The following is a 15282-nucleotide window of genomic DNA, read 5'->3' as shown; positions in this document are numbered from 1 at the left end:
GGAAATACAGAGGCTAGCAGGGGAGCAGTACCATTTTTAACATAGCTAGTTTAACACAGAGCCTTTCCGTTTCGACCAAGTTCATGCCACAAGGCCACAGTTCACGCTAGGCAAGCAGGCACACGTGTATCCTACGCATGCGCCTAGACTGGACCCACCCGCCCCTTCGACCGGACCTCTCTTGCCCAGTCACCAGCCAGCCCTCTAACTGCCCACCCTCAAGGCTAAACCCGGTCTCTCGATTGGCGAAGTCATCCTATACGTCACTTATTTAGCATATATTTTATTCCCACCCACCACAGCACGGCTCCGCCCCGTCTCTGTCAGGGATTATCGCCTAAGCGCTTCGTTTTGGCACTTGATTGGCTCCTTTTCAAGCTCCACCTCCGTCCCCTCCCACCGCCCTCCCCTCCGCGGTCCCACAGCTGCGGGCAGATCTTAGTACGCAGGCGCGAACGCTGCCTCTATTCTGGTGGCCCGCCCTTCCTATTACCCCTCCCTCCCCTCCCCGCCCCTTCCCCCCCCATCCTGTCCGGGCCTGCGCGCGCACGTCTTCCTCCTGCACACGCCGCTGCTAGTCCAACACTCACGCCGGAGCTTCTGACCAGCGCGTTTCTTTTCCCCTCCGGCAGCGGAGCGGGCGGGAGCCTGTACAGTGGTCGCGGCAACAGCAGCAGCCTCGGCGGGCTCGGGCGCCGGCAGCGGCGCGCTATCCATCAGGCGGACCGTACCACCGCCCGCCAGCACGCAGGGGGAGCCGCTCGCCCGGCAGCACACGCCTCGGCAACCCCGCCGGGCTGAGGCGTCGCCGCGCCCGGGAGCTTGAGCCCAGAGCCGGCGTCCACCCCGAGGTCGGAGCCCGGCGGGCCGCGTCCATCGCCGGCCCCACCCAACCGTGTCGAGGAGGCCAAGGCCATGGCCGAGACGGAGGAGCGGAGCCTGGACAACTTCTTCGCCAAGAGGGACAAGAAAAAGAAGAAGGAGCGAAGCAGCCGGGCAGCGAGCGCCACGGGCGCTGCGGGTGCCCCTGGTGGGAGCAGCGGAACCGCGGGCGCGGCGGGCAGCGGGGCGGGCGCGGGAGCCCGGCCCGCCGACGGCGGAACCGCGGGCGCCGCGGGCCTTGGAGCCGCCACCAAGGCCGTGACGAAGGTGAGGGGCCGGGATTCGGGACCGGGGCCGCGCGCTTGCGCCCATGTGCCTGTCTCCGCCTGCCTGCCTGTTGGAGCGTCCGGGAGGGGCCTCCGGGGACCGGCCCGAGGGCGAACGGGCGCGGAGGCCGGCCACGTGACGTGGGCTTCTCACGCCGGGCCCGCTAGCCTCCCCGCGGGACCCCTTCGCCCCGCTCCCGACCCGCCCTTCTGCACCCGGCGTCGCTCGGCTTGAGCAAAACCGAGGCAGCAGCACCTTGAAGGGGAAATTGGTCTGGGTCCGAAGTGGCCAGCGCAGTGCAGCGTTTACCGAGCGACGTTTAGTCTGAGTCATTTAGTGATCTTTAGTGATCGGACTTTTCTAACAGTCATATTTGTGGCAAGTCAGATTGGCTTGACTTGGTCTCTAAAGTCGGTGAAAGAAACAAGTCACATGGCAACATTAAAGTAGACATTTAGCTGTGGGCTTACTATGGACTTTTTCATTTTATTTTTCCCGGTTGATTTTAAATTAACAGCTCTTGTGAAGGAACCGGGTGGAAGTCATATTGTCGAAAGGGCACGTTTGTCCTCCAGCCTACTCAACCTCGGGATCAAGCAAGGGCTTTGGCCAGAAAATACTTTAGGTTCCAGTCACTTGATCTACTTTTCATAATCTTGATACTTGCCTTAGTTGGTATTTTTACAAATATCTTTCACTGATCGAATGGTATGTGTTTTACAGGATGAAGATGAGTGGAAAGAATTTGAGCAAAAAGAGGTTGATTACAGCGGCCTCAGAGTTCAGGCAATGCAAATAAGGTATGGTCTGGCTATAGAAATGTTCAGGTAGCCCTTAGGATAGGTGGTGTATGTCTGGGTTTTCTTTAGCACCCAAACAGCATCAGAATAGCCTTGCACTTGACATGTGCTTATTAGGGCTTTAATGGGTAGTTCTTTCATTCTATATGCTGATCAAATTAGCTGCCAGCTCCGAAAATCCTGGGAGAGTTTGCCTACTTCCATTCCTGGTTAGGTCCTTTTTTTTTAAGTTCAAGAAAACAATACTTTTTTAAAAATTAGATTGGTTGGTTTTTAGAGGATTTGAAATGAAGAACATATTTTATCACATCCAGCCCAAGGATGGTGCATTTTAGATTCGTGTAAATAAATGTCATATTTTCAGGGGCTGGTCAAGTAGAGAAAACAAGTGAATATACAGCTCCATTGGTGCAAGATTTAAAACCCTTTAATCCCAGTTTGAACTTTGCATTTTGTATATGCCACTGAGCACGTGGCACTATGGAGGGGATAATTTTCCTTAATGGATTACTGTCTTTTGGCCTCTCTAGATGGTCATATTTATGGCTTTTAACTCGTTCAAAAACCAGGGATAATTTTCACCGTCCGCTGCGTACCTACCACAGCTAGGTATGAAATGTCTTAGCTTCTGTCGCATTGTTTCATGAGCTTAACCGAAGTGAAACCTGATTGATAAAGGGAAACTTGGAGGACATGCGCTTCTTCACTCTTGAGATTCCTCTGTAGTAGTGTTCAGTGGGAGGGATTAGACTGGAGTTTCAGTTCTTCACCATGTGGGTTTGTGGACCTGCCTGTGTGTGTGGCTCCTCTGCTTTGCTGTGGAGTCTGTGAGTCTCTGGGTCCTGTCCTGACTGCGGGTTCTTGAAGACTTGATGGCAGGAAGGACAGATAGTGTTTGGTCCTTCTGAACTTACTCAGCAAGAGGAACACTTTCCAAGGGGTCAAGTTCACTTAATGTTAGAAATTGATTTTATATTATGGATGATCTTAAACTGCACCTGTTTCTGTGGCATATCCATATTCAAGTTTCTATTTTTGGCTACTCCTAAGATGATGAAATATTCCTTAAATTACTTACATCTTTCACCTTTGCCAGGGGCATAAGTAAATCTCAGCTAGGATGAGTGTTTTAAGTTTGGTTGACCTGAGATAGACCAGTTTTTATATTGTGGGGGTTTTGTTTGTTTGTTTGTTTGTTTTCATTATTCTTAGCATCTAGTCAATGCCCCTAAGTGGCTTTCCAGAGGTGTTCCTCTAACCTACTAACATTAAAAAACATACCTTCTTCCAGAAGCTGTTTTTGTGGATCCTCAGTCACTGTGAAGTCTGGGGTCTGTATTTCCATTGCCTTTAAGTCATTCAATAAAGGGGAGTGTAACAGCTTGAGACTGAAAAGCCATCTGAGGTTTAAAATAACAAGGACTAAATTTTCACTTTATATATTCAATGTCCTTATAAACTGTATTAAATGTTCTCGACAGTGAAACTCAATGGGGGGGAGTCCCCAAGGAAAGACGCATCTTTCATAGGAGTAGTTACTCACATAAATGGATGGAGTTGACAGTGTGGTAAAATAATGCGCATTAGGAGAAAGACAAACCTAGGTTTGCATTTTAGCCCTGCTGCTTGTGTGCAGCCTTGGGCAAGTCATTTTACTTCTGAATGTTGGTTCTTAATCTGCAAAATTGAGATGACTAGAGTGTTGTGAGGATTTTGAACAGGATGTTTATAAAATACCCACTTGATTAATATTAATCTAGATAAGTGGGTAAATTAGAATGACTTACTCTTCGGAATTTCTCTGCTGTTTAACCATGAGGCACCTGATTTGTAAACTAAGATTTGAGGAGAAGGAGTAGTGAAGTCACATCAGGTTATCATGACTAACGTCAGACTCTAGTGAGTCAGTTTTCTGTGGACATAAAAAGAGAAAATGACATATACACGTTGGCATTAGTATAACCATACAAACAAAAATTCCTCTGAGGGTTTAATGTTGCTACAGATCTTGGACGATTGTCTTCTATAGCTTGGTCTTACCTTTTGGGTAGAAGCCCTTAAAAGGGAAGAAAATCTAGATTTTTTAAACTTTCTCTGGGATTGAGAGGTAGGGCTCTTTACTGCTTCAATCTCTTTTATCTTTCTGTCCATGAGAGAGGCAGCCTTGCTCTCTCAATATGGGACAAGGGAAATGAAACTGAGTTTGACTTAAAACATCTTGACATTCCCAGTCTATAGTCTTATATTTTTCTTCCAACTTTTTGCTTTGGAAAATTACAAACTTCAGAAAAGTTGCAAGAATAGTAAAATAAATACCTATGTACTTTTTGCTAACTTACATCTACCAGTCATTTTTGCTACATTTGCTTTACTTTTAGCTAGCTGCAGATATTAATACAGTCTTGAAGTTCTTGACGCTAGTCTTTATAGTAGGTTAACAAGCTGGACCTTTATCGAAGATAAGTATTCATTTGAAGGGGGAAAATTGTAGTAGCAGCAAACATACTGTATTAACATCCTATCTCCTATTTATCACCTAGCCCAAAATTTTAAGTACCAAGAGTAGTATTGTAAGGGCAGGTGTCAAATTTGTGTCTAAATTAATAGATTTTATCTAAGTTCATGTCATTACTTACAGATAAATTCTTGAGAGGAAAGGTGTTGAGATTACTTCTGCATCCAAACTGGATCTTTTATAGCAAATATTTGTGTGACTGCTACACATTGTCCTGGGTCCTGGTGTCATAAAAATAACTCATGCTCTGCTGTATACCAGTAGATCATCCCAGTGATGTCGGGTGTTGTGGGGCACAGGGTAGAGACACAGTGTCTACTGTAAAGGGGTAGAGAAAGTCCTCGGGTGAGGTGCAGTGACACTTGAGCCGCCAGGCATAGCCCATCGGGCCATTTCTGTCTCCCCATTTTACTGTTGTACTGATAGCTGGATAATAGTGTTAATAGAGTCAAGACAGTGGAGATGGCCAGCATTCCAGCAGAAACACAGTCGGGCTGGATTTTGTTTTAGCTGCTTTCCCTTTAGGACACATAAATTCTCACGTAATGAATGTCCTTTGAGATAAGGAGGTAAGAACGTTCTGTTCTTTATAAATATACTGCTGGAGGATGTGTAATCCTGAACAGCCTTATTAAAGAAAGTGAATGCCTCAAATCTCAAAACAGAGAGAATTGCTGTGTGATATCTTAGAGCTGTAAAGAGGATAAAACTAAGTAAGGGTCAACCTGAAAGAACAGGGCTCGTGGGGTCCCACGACTTGGCTCTGCCTCTTTGTAGCCCTGGAAAAGTATTTAAATGTCTGAGTATCAGTGTTCTTTTATGTACAATGGGTTCTCCCTGCCTTAATGTTGTTTCAAGGTTTAACTTTGTAAAATTGCAGCACTGCCTGGCACAGTAGGTAGTCAGGAGATCTTCCTTTTCTAGCACCATTGTTCCCCTGTCCCACCAACAGTCCCTAACAGACATGCATATTTAGTCAGTCTGCTGTGGATTTCAATACTGAATTTACGGTAGCATCATAGTGTTTAAAATTGCCAAATTTAGCTGATGAGAAGCTATATATTACATGTGGGTCAAACACAGAATGTTAGCCTAATTGTGCTTGCCAACATGGTTCTTGTTCTGGCTTTGGTATTTGGAGATTTGATGGTTTCTGGAATGTGCAAATACGAAAAAGTAATAGGGTATTTAAATCATTTCTGCCCTGCCATCAGTGCTGTGGCATTTTGGCCAGGTTCTTGGCATCTCTGGGCCTTAGTTCCGTCAGGATGAAGGGTCTTGATTAGACAGTTTCCAATGTTTAGTTTAGAATTTCAGAATCTTAAGAAGCCTAAACTCTAAGTTGACTTTTTGTGCCAATTATAGATATGCAGTCCATCTAATTAACAGATCACTCTTCTTTTTCAGTAACAGTTTATCATCTAGAAGTAATTTTATATTTGTGAATACTCATTGTTTCACTTGTCTCTGAGGGTAAAGAGGTGATAAATACTAGACATAAAAGAATCTTATTTTACTTCGGACTCTAAATATTCTATCAGACCAAACTAGAGTTTTTCTTTAAAAATTTTTGTGAATTAGTCTTGGCTGGTTAGGCTCAGTGGATTGGGTGCTGGCCTGTGAACCAAAAGGTTACAGGTCAATTCCCAGTCAGGGCACATGCCTGGGTTGCCGGCTGGGTCCCCTGTTAGGTGGCCTAGTAGAAGCAACCTATCGATGTTTCTCTCCTTCTCTTTCTCCCTCCTTTTCCCTCCCTCTAAAAATAAATCTTTAAAAATTTTTTGAAACAATATTTTTTAGAAAAGCAATATGCTTTTTAAAAGAGAACAATTGAAAAGGATAACAGCATATATATAAGAGTTATTCATAATTCATTCTGTTTAGGGATAGTGTTAAAAATTTTTTGTTTTCAGTTTATTACAGGTTAATCATTCTTGAGTTCAGATATTAATCACCAAATATTAATTAGAGGGAAAAGCTATTTTAGAGTCTAATATAAATATGTGTGTATATATATTTATATATTTGAGCAATTGTGATTCAGTACTATTTCCAAATGTAAATTCCATACTGAAAGCTATCACAGCTTGCGTATATGAGAGTATAAAAGTGCTGTGAAGGCATATAAATCTTTTTTGGGGTCTTAACCTCCCTGTTGGCATCTATTGGGTTTGCTAGGACATTACTAATTTGTTCATTGTAGGAAGGTGAATAACATCTATGGTTTTTGCTCATGCGCCAAGCAAATTACATTGGCATGGCTTCTGAAGCTGGTAACTTTTTAAAAAACCCTTTTGGTAACAGTTCTGATGTTTGGATTACCACTGTTAGATTCTTGCATAAATTGTGATCTCCATATCCCTCCTTGGTCATTTATTCCACTCAATAAGCTTTAGAAGACAGGGGCATATAGTTTGGTGTCTGTTTAAGAAGAACATGTTTTCCTGTTTCTTTTTCCCAAATGAAAACTACTTTTTTCCCTATCATAAAGGTGGTATGTGTGGTGCTTGTGTGAAAATTCAAGTGACTATTAAAACACATATAACAGTGAATATTTAAAACACTTATTCTGTGCCAGGCACTGTTCTCAGTGCTTTATGTCAATTAACTCACTTAATCTTCATAATGGGGCTGGTATCCTCATTTTACACATGAGGAAACTGAGGCACTTATGCCATACTCAGACTCCTGGCTAGTAAATGGCAGTGCCCAGATCATTCGGACCAGGCAGTCTGGCTTTAGAATTTGCTCATAACTGCAGCACCCAGCTACATTTTTTTTTTTTTTTTTTTAATCCTTTCCTGAGGATGTTTTTTCATTGCTTTTAGAGAGGGAGGGAGGGAGACAGACAGATAAACAGTGGGGTGCCTTCTCATATGCATCTCATCTGGGGATGGAACCCGCGAACTTTTGGTTCATGGGAGGATGCTCCAGCCAACTGAGCCACACAGGCCAGGGCCTGGCTACTTCTCTTAACATCTTAAAAATCATTCTAGATGTCTTTCTATTTTAGGGGTATAAAGTTTGTTTCAGTAACTTGTTGGTTTATATGACAGGCCTAACATTTTATTTAAATGGCTGCATAGAATTTTCTGTTAACAAAAAGGAAAACTCAAGGGTGACTTGGCTGGCCATGTTCTCCATCCTTTCTTCCTCTCAAATGATAGTCTTAAGTAAGGTCACGCTATAAATGCAGATTGAAGATAGGTTTGTTCCCTTCTCGCCTTCTGATTGCCACCGTAAGCCTCTAAATTCTGGAATCGTTCTGGTTGGTGGACAGTTCATATCATGCCACCGTTATCATTGAAATTTTTTTATAAATGTCTTTAAAGGAGACCAACAGCTATCCAAAATTTTTGTGTTATAGCCAGGACTTACCTTGTTTTAAAAGAAATGAAAGGAAAGCTTTCTTAGATGTTCTTTTGGAGAAGTCAAGAGAGGCAGGATGCTCAAAGGTCATGTAGTCAGGGTGGGAATCATCTGTACATTGTCAGGGCCATGAGTGTGGATCAGATAGCAAAAGGAGGAAGTGTCTAAAAGAATGGAAGGGCAGAGGTCTGAGCTCTAGACAACAGCCATGTTTTATTTAATAGGGAAAAAGGTAGTCAGAATAGTGCATCAACTGAAGATCTAGGGAGAACCCCCAGTGTCATGGGAAATAACTCAGGGAAAAGGTGGGTAGTCTGCCTGCCAGGTGCATTGTCAGCAAGGGCAGAGCTGGGAAAAAAGGAAGTTCGATTTGGCAGTTATCTATCTCCCTGCTGTGGAGCCAGCACTATAGAGACAAGATATGTGCTTAATAATTTAAAACATTCAGGTTTACATAAAATCTTAATAAATAATCTAGCAAAAGGAGAAATAATCAAAGGAACCTTGGAAAAGTTACAGGTTTCTGACCCAAGTCGATCCAAGAATAAAGAAGTTTTAAAATGGCATTTAAAAAACACTACAGCAGTTTTAGGATGCTGTATACCACTGAGGGTATTTTTTGCATTTATAATCACTAGTAAGCCAAAGACTGAGTTCTTATATTCTCTTCCTTTTTTAAATCTGTGACACCTCTGGTATTAGGGGCCAGTTCTGTGTATTTTGTGTCAAACAGTAGAGATTGGTTCTAATTGCGTCTGTCACACTGATGCATAAGCACTGAGCATGGGCTTGTTTTCCTCTGTTGGAATGTGAATTCTAATTTTGATAGTATTTTGTAACATGTACTAACAGATTAGCATATGAAATTATACAACTTTCAAAAACCATTCATTCCGCCCTGGCCAGGTGGCTCAGTTGGTTAAAGCTCTGTCCCATGAAACCATAGGTTTCGGGTTAGATTGGGGAGGCAACTAACTGATCTACGTTTCTCACATCGCTCGCTCGCTCTCTTTCTCTCTCTCTCTCTCTCTCTCTTTCCCCCTTCCCCCCTCCCATTCCTTTCCCTCCCGCTCTCTAAAATCAGTAAGCATAGCCTCGAGTGAGGATTAAAACATATATATATATATATATATATATTTTAAACCCATTCATTCCATCCCTAAAAATATGTTTACCATAAATGCCTGGTTGTATACTTTAGTCCTAGGAAAATCTAGTAATTATACTTTGAATCCTTCAAGTCGCCCTTTTCTCTGCATTTCAGGTTAGACAAAAGAGTCACTCTTGTTCCCTCAGTTGCTTGAGCTAATAGCTGGGGTTCTGCTCTTTCTTGGGGGTGCTCTACACAGTCATGCAGGTTGTCATAGCCTAGCATATCGGTACATTAAATATTTCTAAATGTTCTTGAGTACTTGAGAACTGCAAAAGGGAAGTGCAGACCATCAAACGAAGTGGTTTTCTAAACTTTTTCAACAATCAAATTTTTTTTCACATGAAGTCAAGTAGAAGTCCTACTTGTATAAGGAGATAAAATCCTGTTTTTTCTCTTTTAAACAGTGAGCATTTGGGCTTTGTAGAGTTGAGGTGACTTCTTCAGGTTCACACAAACCCAGCATTGATAAAACTCAGGATTTGCACTTACATTTTTTCTGGGTGCTCTGTAATTGAACTTACTTGCTTGCTTTTCCAATAGTGAAAAGGAAGAAGATGATAGTGAAAAAAGAGAAGATCCCGGTGATAACTGGGAAGAAGGTGGAGGTGGTGGTGGTGGTGTAGAAAAATCTTCAGGTCCCTGGAATAAAGCAGCTCCGGTACAAGCACCTCCTGCTCCAGTAATTGGTAATTTTAATATTTCATTTTCATGAAGATGTCTACTTATGTGTAACTTTATATACGGCCAGCTTTCAACTAAATACGTGCTTGTGGAGGAGTGACAGGGGCTCCTTTCCGTTCCTGGCAGGGAGATTTGTATACATGTATTCAAAGACTTCCACAGCCAAAGGAATTTGCAAGTTAAGATTAAATTTACTTACAAATTCTGTAGGCTGGTTAAATTTACATATAAACTGATTTCCCAAATTTAAATATTTTAGCATTTATTTCTGTTTTGGACAGTTGACTAAGGAATCTTGGATACCTGTTTTGTCCTTTTCCTCCATTCCCCATTTTGCTGTCTTAAAGCATGAATTCTCAGATGGCTGGATTTTATCACTGCCAGAGGGATACAGAATGGTTCTTGGGGAGGGGGGGTGATGAAATCTTAGATCTTACAATGGCCTTGTGGCCCATCAGAGAGCCAAAGTATGTAAGCAGACGCACAGTGTATATCTGTGGGATTAACATTGGGTGGTGGGAACATGTCCTATGCTGTTTGTAAACTTCCAACGGCATCCCCTCTAATCAGAGTGGGAACTGAGGTTCTCAGGGGCTTACAAGGCCTTAGACACCTTCCCTATGAGCCTCCTTTTTTCTAACTTTGTCCTTTTCTCATTTTGAACTTGTTCACTTTGCTGTGTAGGCTCTTTGTACTGGTATTTTCAGCCTGGAATTCTCTTTTCTTTATAGTGGGATTTGGTAAGCTTTTTCTATAAAGGGCCAGAGAGTAAATAATTTAGGTTTTGAGAACCCTGCAGACTCTGTTTCAGTTACTCAGCTTTGCTAGTGTAGCATAGAAGCAGCAGTATGTACACTCAATCGGTGTGGTTGTGTTCCAGTAAAACATTACTTACAAAATCAGTTATTGGTCCAGATTTGGCTGTTTGCCAGCTCTAGATGTGCTTGCCTCCTTCGTTCAGTCCTTCGCTCAGTTTTCACCTCATCTCTGACAACCCTCAGGATCCCCTTATTTAACATCTCAGCCCCTACCAGCACCGCCCGGCTCATGGCGTGCTTTCTTTACAAACCCTTCTCTCCTTTAATCTTTGGATGGCACTTACCTCTTTACATATTTTGTTTCCTGCCTCTAGAATAGCACTGCCCAATAGTACTTTTTGCAGTGGTAGAATAACACTGTGCAGTGAACATTGATGTTGGAGAGAAACATCGATCAGCTGCCTCCTTTACGCCCCCCTCCCTCCCCCGCCCCCCAACCAGGGATCTGGCCTACAACCCAGGCATGTGCCCTGACCCGGAATCAAACCAGTGACCTTTCAGTTCACAAGCCAGTGCTCACTCCACTGAGCCACCAGCCAGGGCTTATTAGACATCTTTAGAATTAAAAATAAACAACACAGGCATTTTATTAAATATGTTTTTTATATGTGGTATCTTACGTAATTCACTACCCAGGCAAATAAGTGATTACTCACATTTACTGATATGTAAGCTAAGTACTAAAGTGGTCATGTTCTGAAAGGCAGTCCTTGATGAGGCCTATCTCTGAAGTCCAGCAGTTTCCTTTCCCACTCCCAGGAAGCTGACTTATAGAACTCATTTACATAGATAATTAAAGTTGTACATGGAAGAGAAGTTAAAAGAGTACCCTGAGAAAATAGAATATTTTCACTTTCAGACACTTCCAGATAACTAACTTTACTTCTCTTGTCCAGAAACCTTACATCAGGTATTGGTTTTAATTCTGTAATTGTCAAATGATCTAGATTATAAGACTAGCTCATTAGAGTGCCAAGCATTTGAATCTTTCCTCTGAACTTAGTTACAGAAACCCCAGAACCGGCAATGACTAGTGGTGTGTATAGGCCTCCTGGAGCCAGGTTAACTACAACAAGGAAAACACCACAAGGACCACCAGAAATATACAGTGACACACAGTTCCCGTCCCTGCAGTCCACTGCCAAGCATGGAGACAGCCGAAAGTAAGTGTGTTGGAACCCTGTCCCTTGGTGAGGAGTGGGGTGTAGGAGATACAAAAACCCACGGGAGGGGGCAGCTGAGAATTAGGGTGGGACTTACATGCCCTGGAAGGGCAAAGGGGAAAGAGCACCAAAGACAAACTTTGCAGAAGTTTCTCTTGTTCCTGCTTTACATTTTGTAGCTGTTGACAAAGCTGCCATGTCCTCCCATGGAGAATTTCTTATGAGTACATTATTCCTGCTTTATGTTCCTTATAATATGGAACCTAAAAATGAAAGAGCAATGTTTTGTTGTATTCCCAGTAAATGTGGATAGGTGGAAGACGTTGGCATTTATAAATCTAATATTAAAATCTTATCTCAGCAGGTACTTAAAATGAATACTACCTGGAGTTAAATGACCACATATGGCACATCCACATCTTGTTTAGGGCCATGATTTTTAAAATAAGAGGGGAAGAAATGTAAATAACAAACAGATGGAAATAATCAGGTGTTTTTTGGGGGTGGGGGATGACTTTTAAAGTAAATCCCAACCTTTTTGCCTCTTTGAGACCACAGCTGGCTTGAATTTAAACTTCCACTTGGACTTGCTCCTCTGCCCTGTCCTACAAAGTAAGGGTTAGTGATCTACCACACCCACCCTTCTTTACCTGATCCACTCTCATGAAGTAGAAAAATGAAAAGTCATTGAGTAATGAGGAAACTTTTATGTGAGTGAGAAAATTGTTGCCCACCCTTATGCATAAAGAGAGATGTATTGTCTATTTGCAAACAGTAAAAGTGAGTCTTAGAAGGAATCACCATGTTATTAGAGAGCTTTTTAACTTTCCAGTCATCTTCAGGTTGGTCCCAAAATAGGTTTGCAGTTAATAGTACTGAATACCACAGTAGATTTGCTATCACAGAACATGGGACCGTAGAGCTTCAATTATAGTATTATGCTTTCTGTTCAACTGAAGCCTTAAAAATGGTTTGAAAAGGATTTTGTATACTAGTATACCCCTCCTATCTCTCCCTCAAGATTTCTCTAAGGGTGGCTTGTGTTTTTTTTTTTTTTTAACTCGAGGAAGAATATTTTTAAAACAACCGCAAGAAATATTTACTGATTACATTTATTTTCCCTTAGGGATAAAGAAATGGAGAAGAGCTTTGAAGTAGTAAGACACAAAACTAGAGGTAGGGAGGAGGTTTCAAAAAACCAGGCCCTTAAACTTCAGCTAGACAACCAGTATGCTGTGCTCGAAAATCAGAAAAGCAGCCACACACAACACAGTTAAGGAATGGTCTTTGCTAACCCTTCTAAGGTAACTAGACCACAGCTAACCACCACGAACAGCCTCTCGTCACCTGACCTCTGCTGGATCTACGGCACCGATGCAGACCCCTCGATAGGAGTGACCGGTCCTGTTGCACTATGGAAGTTTCATATGTCACAACTGCTCTTTGTGTTTATTGAATATAGGGGGGTTTTCATTGTTATAAGTGTGCAAACTAGATTCAGCAGTGTTCTTTCATAATACTTAACTGCAAATACACACACACAAAAACAGCAACAAAACCTGCAGCCAGTGGTCATTTCAAAATCTTTTTATGTTCAGATACTGAGCCTTTGTAAGGTTGACTACCTCAGATTTGCTGCACTCGTGTGGACTTCATGTGGATCACAACTTCTGGATAAGAAGGTTACAGCTCTTAAGGGTCGATGTGAAACTTGAAACCAGCTCTACTGGATTCCTATCAGAAATCCTGCAGAAAGTCAGCCATCTGGGTTCTGATCTGCTGTAAAAGATGAAGATTTAAGTGACCTTAATTAACCTGTCCTGTGCCCCACCCTTAAGGAGTACTCTGTGATGGGCTGTGGCTGTGTTGGACTTCCTGCAACGTGCCGCTCTCAAAAGAACTGATGTATTCAGATCATCTGTGTTGGGCTGTGATTTATAATTTAAACTTTGAGTTGCATTCTGAGGTAACCACAAATTCAACCAAACTTGGGCCCACCGAGTGGGAAAGGTGGTATGGGAGGGGATAATCTTGTTTCTTTTATAAATTTTTATTTGGATAGTGCTTTTTCTATGTTCCACATTAAGGCCTTTTTTGCTTTGACTTGGAAGAAGTTCTTTGACAGAGCATATTGCTTGGTTAAGTAAGTGACCTGAATATGCATCAGAATTGTGAAATGTCTAATGAAATTGCCAATCCCTAGAGTGGAACCAAATAGCCTTTGATGTAAAGGGCAGTGGATACAGGGGGCTCTACTTCAGGTGCTGCTAAAGCCCCCTCGAATCAGGTCTAAATTGTAAAGTTAACTGCAGTTTCTGCTCAGGCCAAGAGATTCACTGACCAATTCTATAAATTCCAAGCAACGTGAGCAGAACCTGAACCTAAAGCTCACTTAGGATTCATGGGTCTTTGACAGTTTCAGGTATACTTGAGTCCAAATTTTTAAGTTACTGGATATTCTATAGATGCAGTGATTGTCCCAGGGTGACTCTGTTAATTAACCTTTTTTGTGTGTCTTTATGCTGTTGATTTGGAAAGGGGCGAAAGACAGGTGATGTAGCACTTCTGTTTTTAATAATTACAGCTTAAACTATCCAGTAAATTTGTCCTTAAAAGGGACTTCATGAAGATACCCAGGAGTACTGAAAAGTTTCTTTCCATCTAATGAGATAGTCTGGTAATTTCATAGTTTGGTATCTTTTGTTCAATAGAAAGATTTCAGAGTGGTATGTGACCTCTTGATGCAGAGTCTGGGTTTCTCTGTAATAAATCCCTTAGCCAAATGGCGGGAGTTGCAGATTTGCTACTGGCAAGAGTGAAGCAAACGGGTGAGTAAAGCTATCCCGATATGGGAGCATATTTCCGTGGGAGTTTAGTCTTGATAATAGTGTCAGTGCAGGAAACTGGACTCCGTTGGGGGTTACAGGAGCCCCTGACTGAAGCTGCCAGCCATTCCCGGGCAATAATGTTGGTGTTACCTGAGGCGGCACCAGGGTGCGCTGCTGAGCCAGCCAAGGGGAGGTTGGATGATTAAGCAAGAAACTGGATTCTTGGTTAAACTGAAGACTTCATTTGGAAACCAAAAATCTTAATAAATCTCTTAGGCCTAGAGCCACATATTTTCCCTGAAAATATGCATTTTTTTTTTCCAGCAAAATTTGTTGAGGGTTGTGTTATTAAGGAATGAACTGAGATGGATATGTGGAACTTACTTAATGGCATACTGTACTAGAAATCTGAAGACCTTCAGGAGATTTAAAACCAACTCTTGTTACAACTTCTTAAAAGATTGTGAAATTATCAAAATGCACATGAATCAAGTTTTAATATACTGTATGATGGGTGGATAGGCTGTCCATTGTACCATTTCTTTGAATTCTCAGGCATGGTTTGGCAGTGCAAGAACTCTGTAACATTAACAAATTCAATAAAAAGTAAGTATATGGGTTTAGTAGTCTGATGGTTTTTATTCTTAACCTTTAACCTATTGTCTATCTTTGAGAGTGGTGAATTGCTATTGTGCCTCCTTTGCTGTCAGAGGAGGAGAATATTTTCATCTCAGGAGTGAACTTTGAGAAGTGTTTGCAGAGTACTCTGAATGTTAAAAAGAGACCTGGAATGAGTGGCTGCAAAG

General features: G+C 42.2%; 1 protein-coding gene across 2 annotated transcripts; it reads left to right on the top strand.

Moving 5' to 3' along the window:
- The first annotated feature begins 524 nt into the window (after positions 1–524).
- On the top strand, positions 525–14794 carry CDV3 (CDV3 homolog). Of its 2 annotated transcripts, none has more exons than XM_090284330.1 (5): positions 525–1149; positions 1873–1949; positions 9527–9672; positions 11489–11648; positions 13247–14794. In XM_090284330.1, exons 1-5 carry the CDS (start codon positions 916–918, stop codon positions 13251–13253), a joined length of 624 nt encoding a protein of 207 aa, XP_090140456.1. In that variant the 5' UTR covers positions 525–915; the 3' UTR covers positions 13254–14794. The 2 variants fall into 2 exon arrangements, with proteins under 2 accessions (XP_090140456.1, XP_090140455.1); XM_090284329.1 differs by having other exon boundaries at positions 12775–14794.
- The last annotated feature ends 488 nt before the right edge of the window (positions 14795–15282 follow it).

The sequence above is a fragment of the Furipterus horrens genome, unplaced genomic scaffold (genome assembly GCF_987537825.1).
Source record: "Furipterus horrens unplaced genomic scaffold, mFurHor1.1.pri manual_scaffold_7, whole genome shotgun sequence".
Classification (NCBI taxonomy): domain Eukaryota; kingdom Metazoa; phylum Chordata; class Mammalia; order Chiroptera; family Furipteridae; genus Furipterus; species Furipterus horrens.
Note: the sequence above shows the minus strand (reverse complement) of the source record. Positions and strands in the feature narration are given on the sequence as shown.

Coding starts and splice junctions, on each gene's coding strand:
- CDV3 (XM_090284329.1), top strand. CDS start 916: ATGGCCGAGACGGAGGAGCGGAGCCTGGACAACTTCTTCGCCAAGAGG. Junction 1,950..9,526: donor GTTCAGGCAATGCAAATAAG/GTATGGTCTGGC, acceptor CTTTTCCAATAG/TGAAAAGGAAGAAGATGATA. Junction 11,649..12,774: donor AAGCATGGAGACAGCCGAAA/GTAAGTGTGTTG, acceptor ATTTTCCCTTAG/GGATAAAGAAATGGAGAAGA.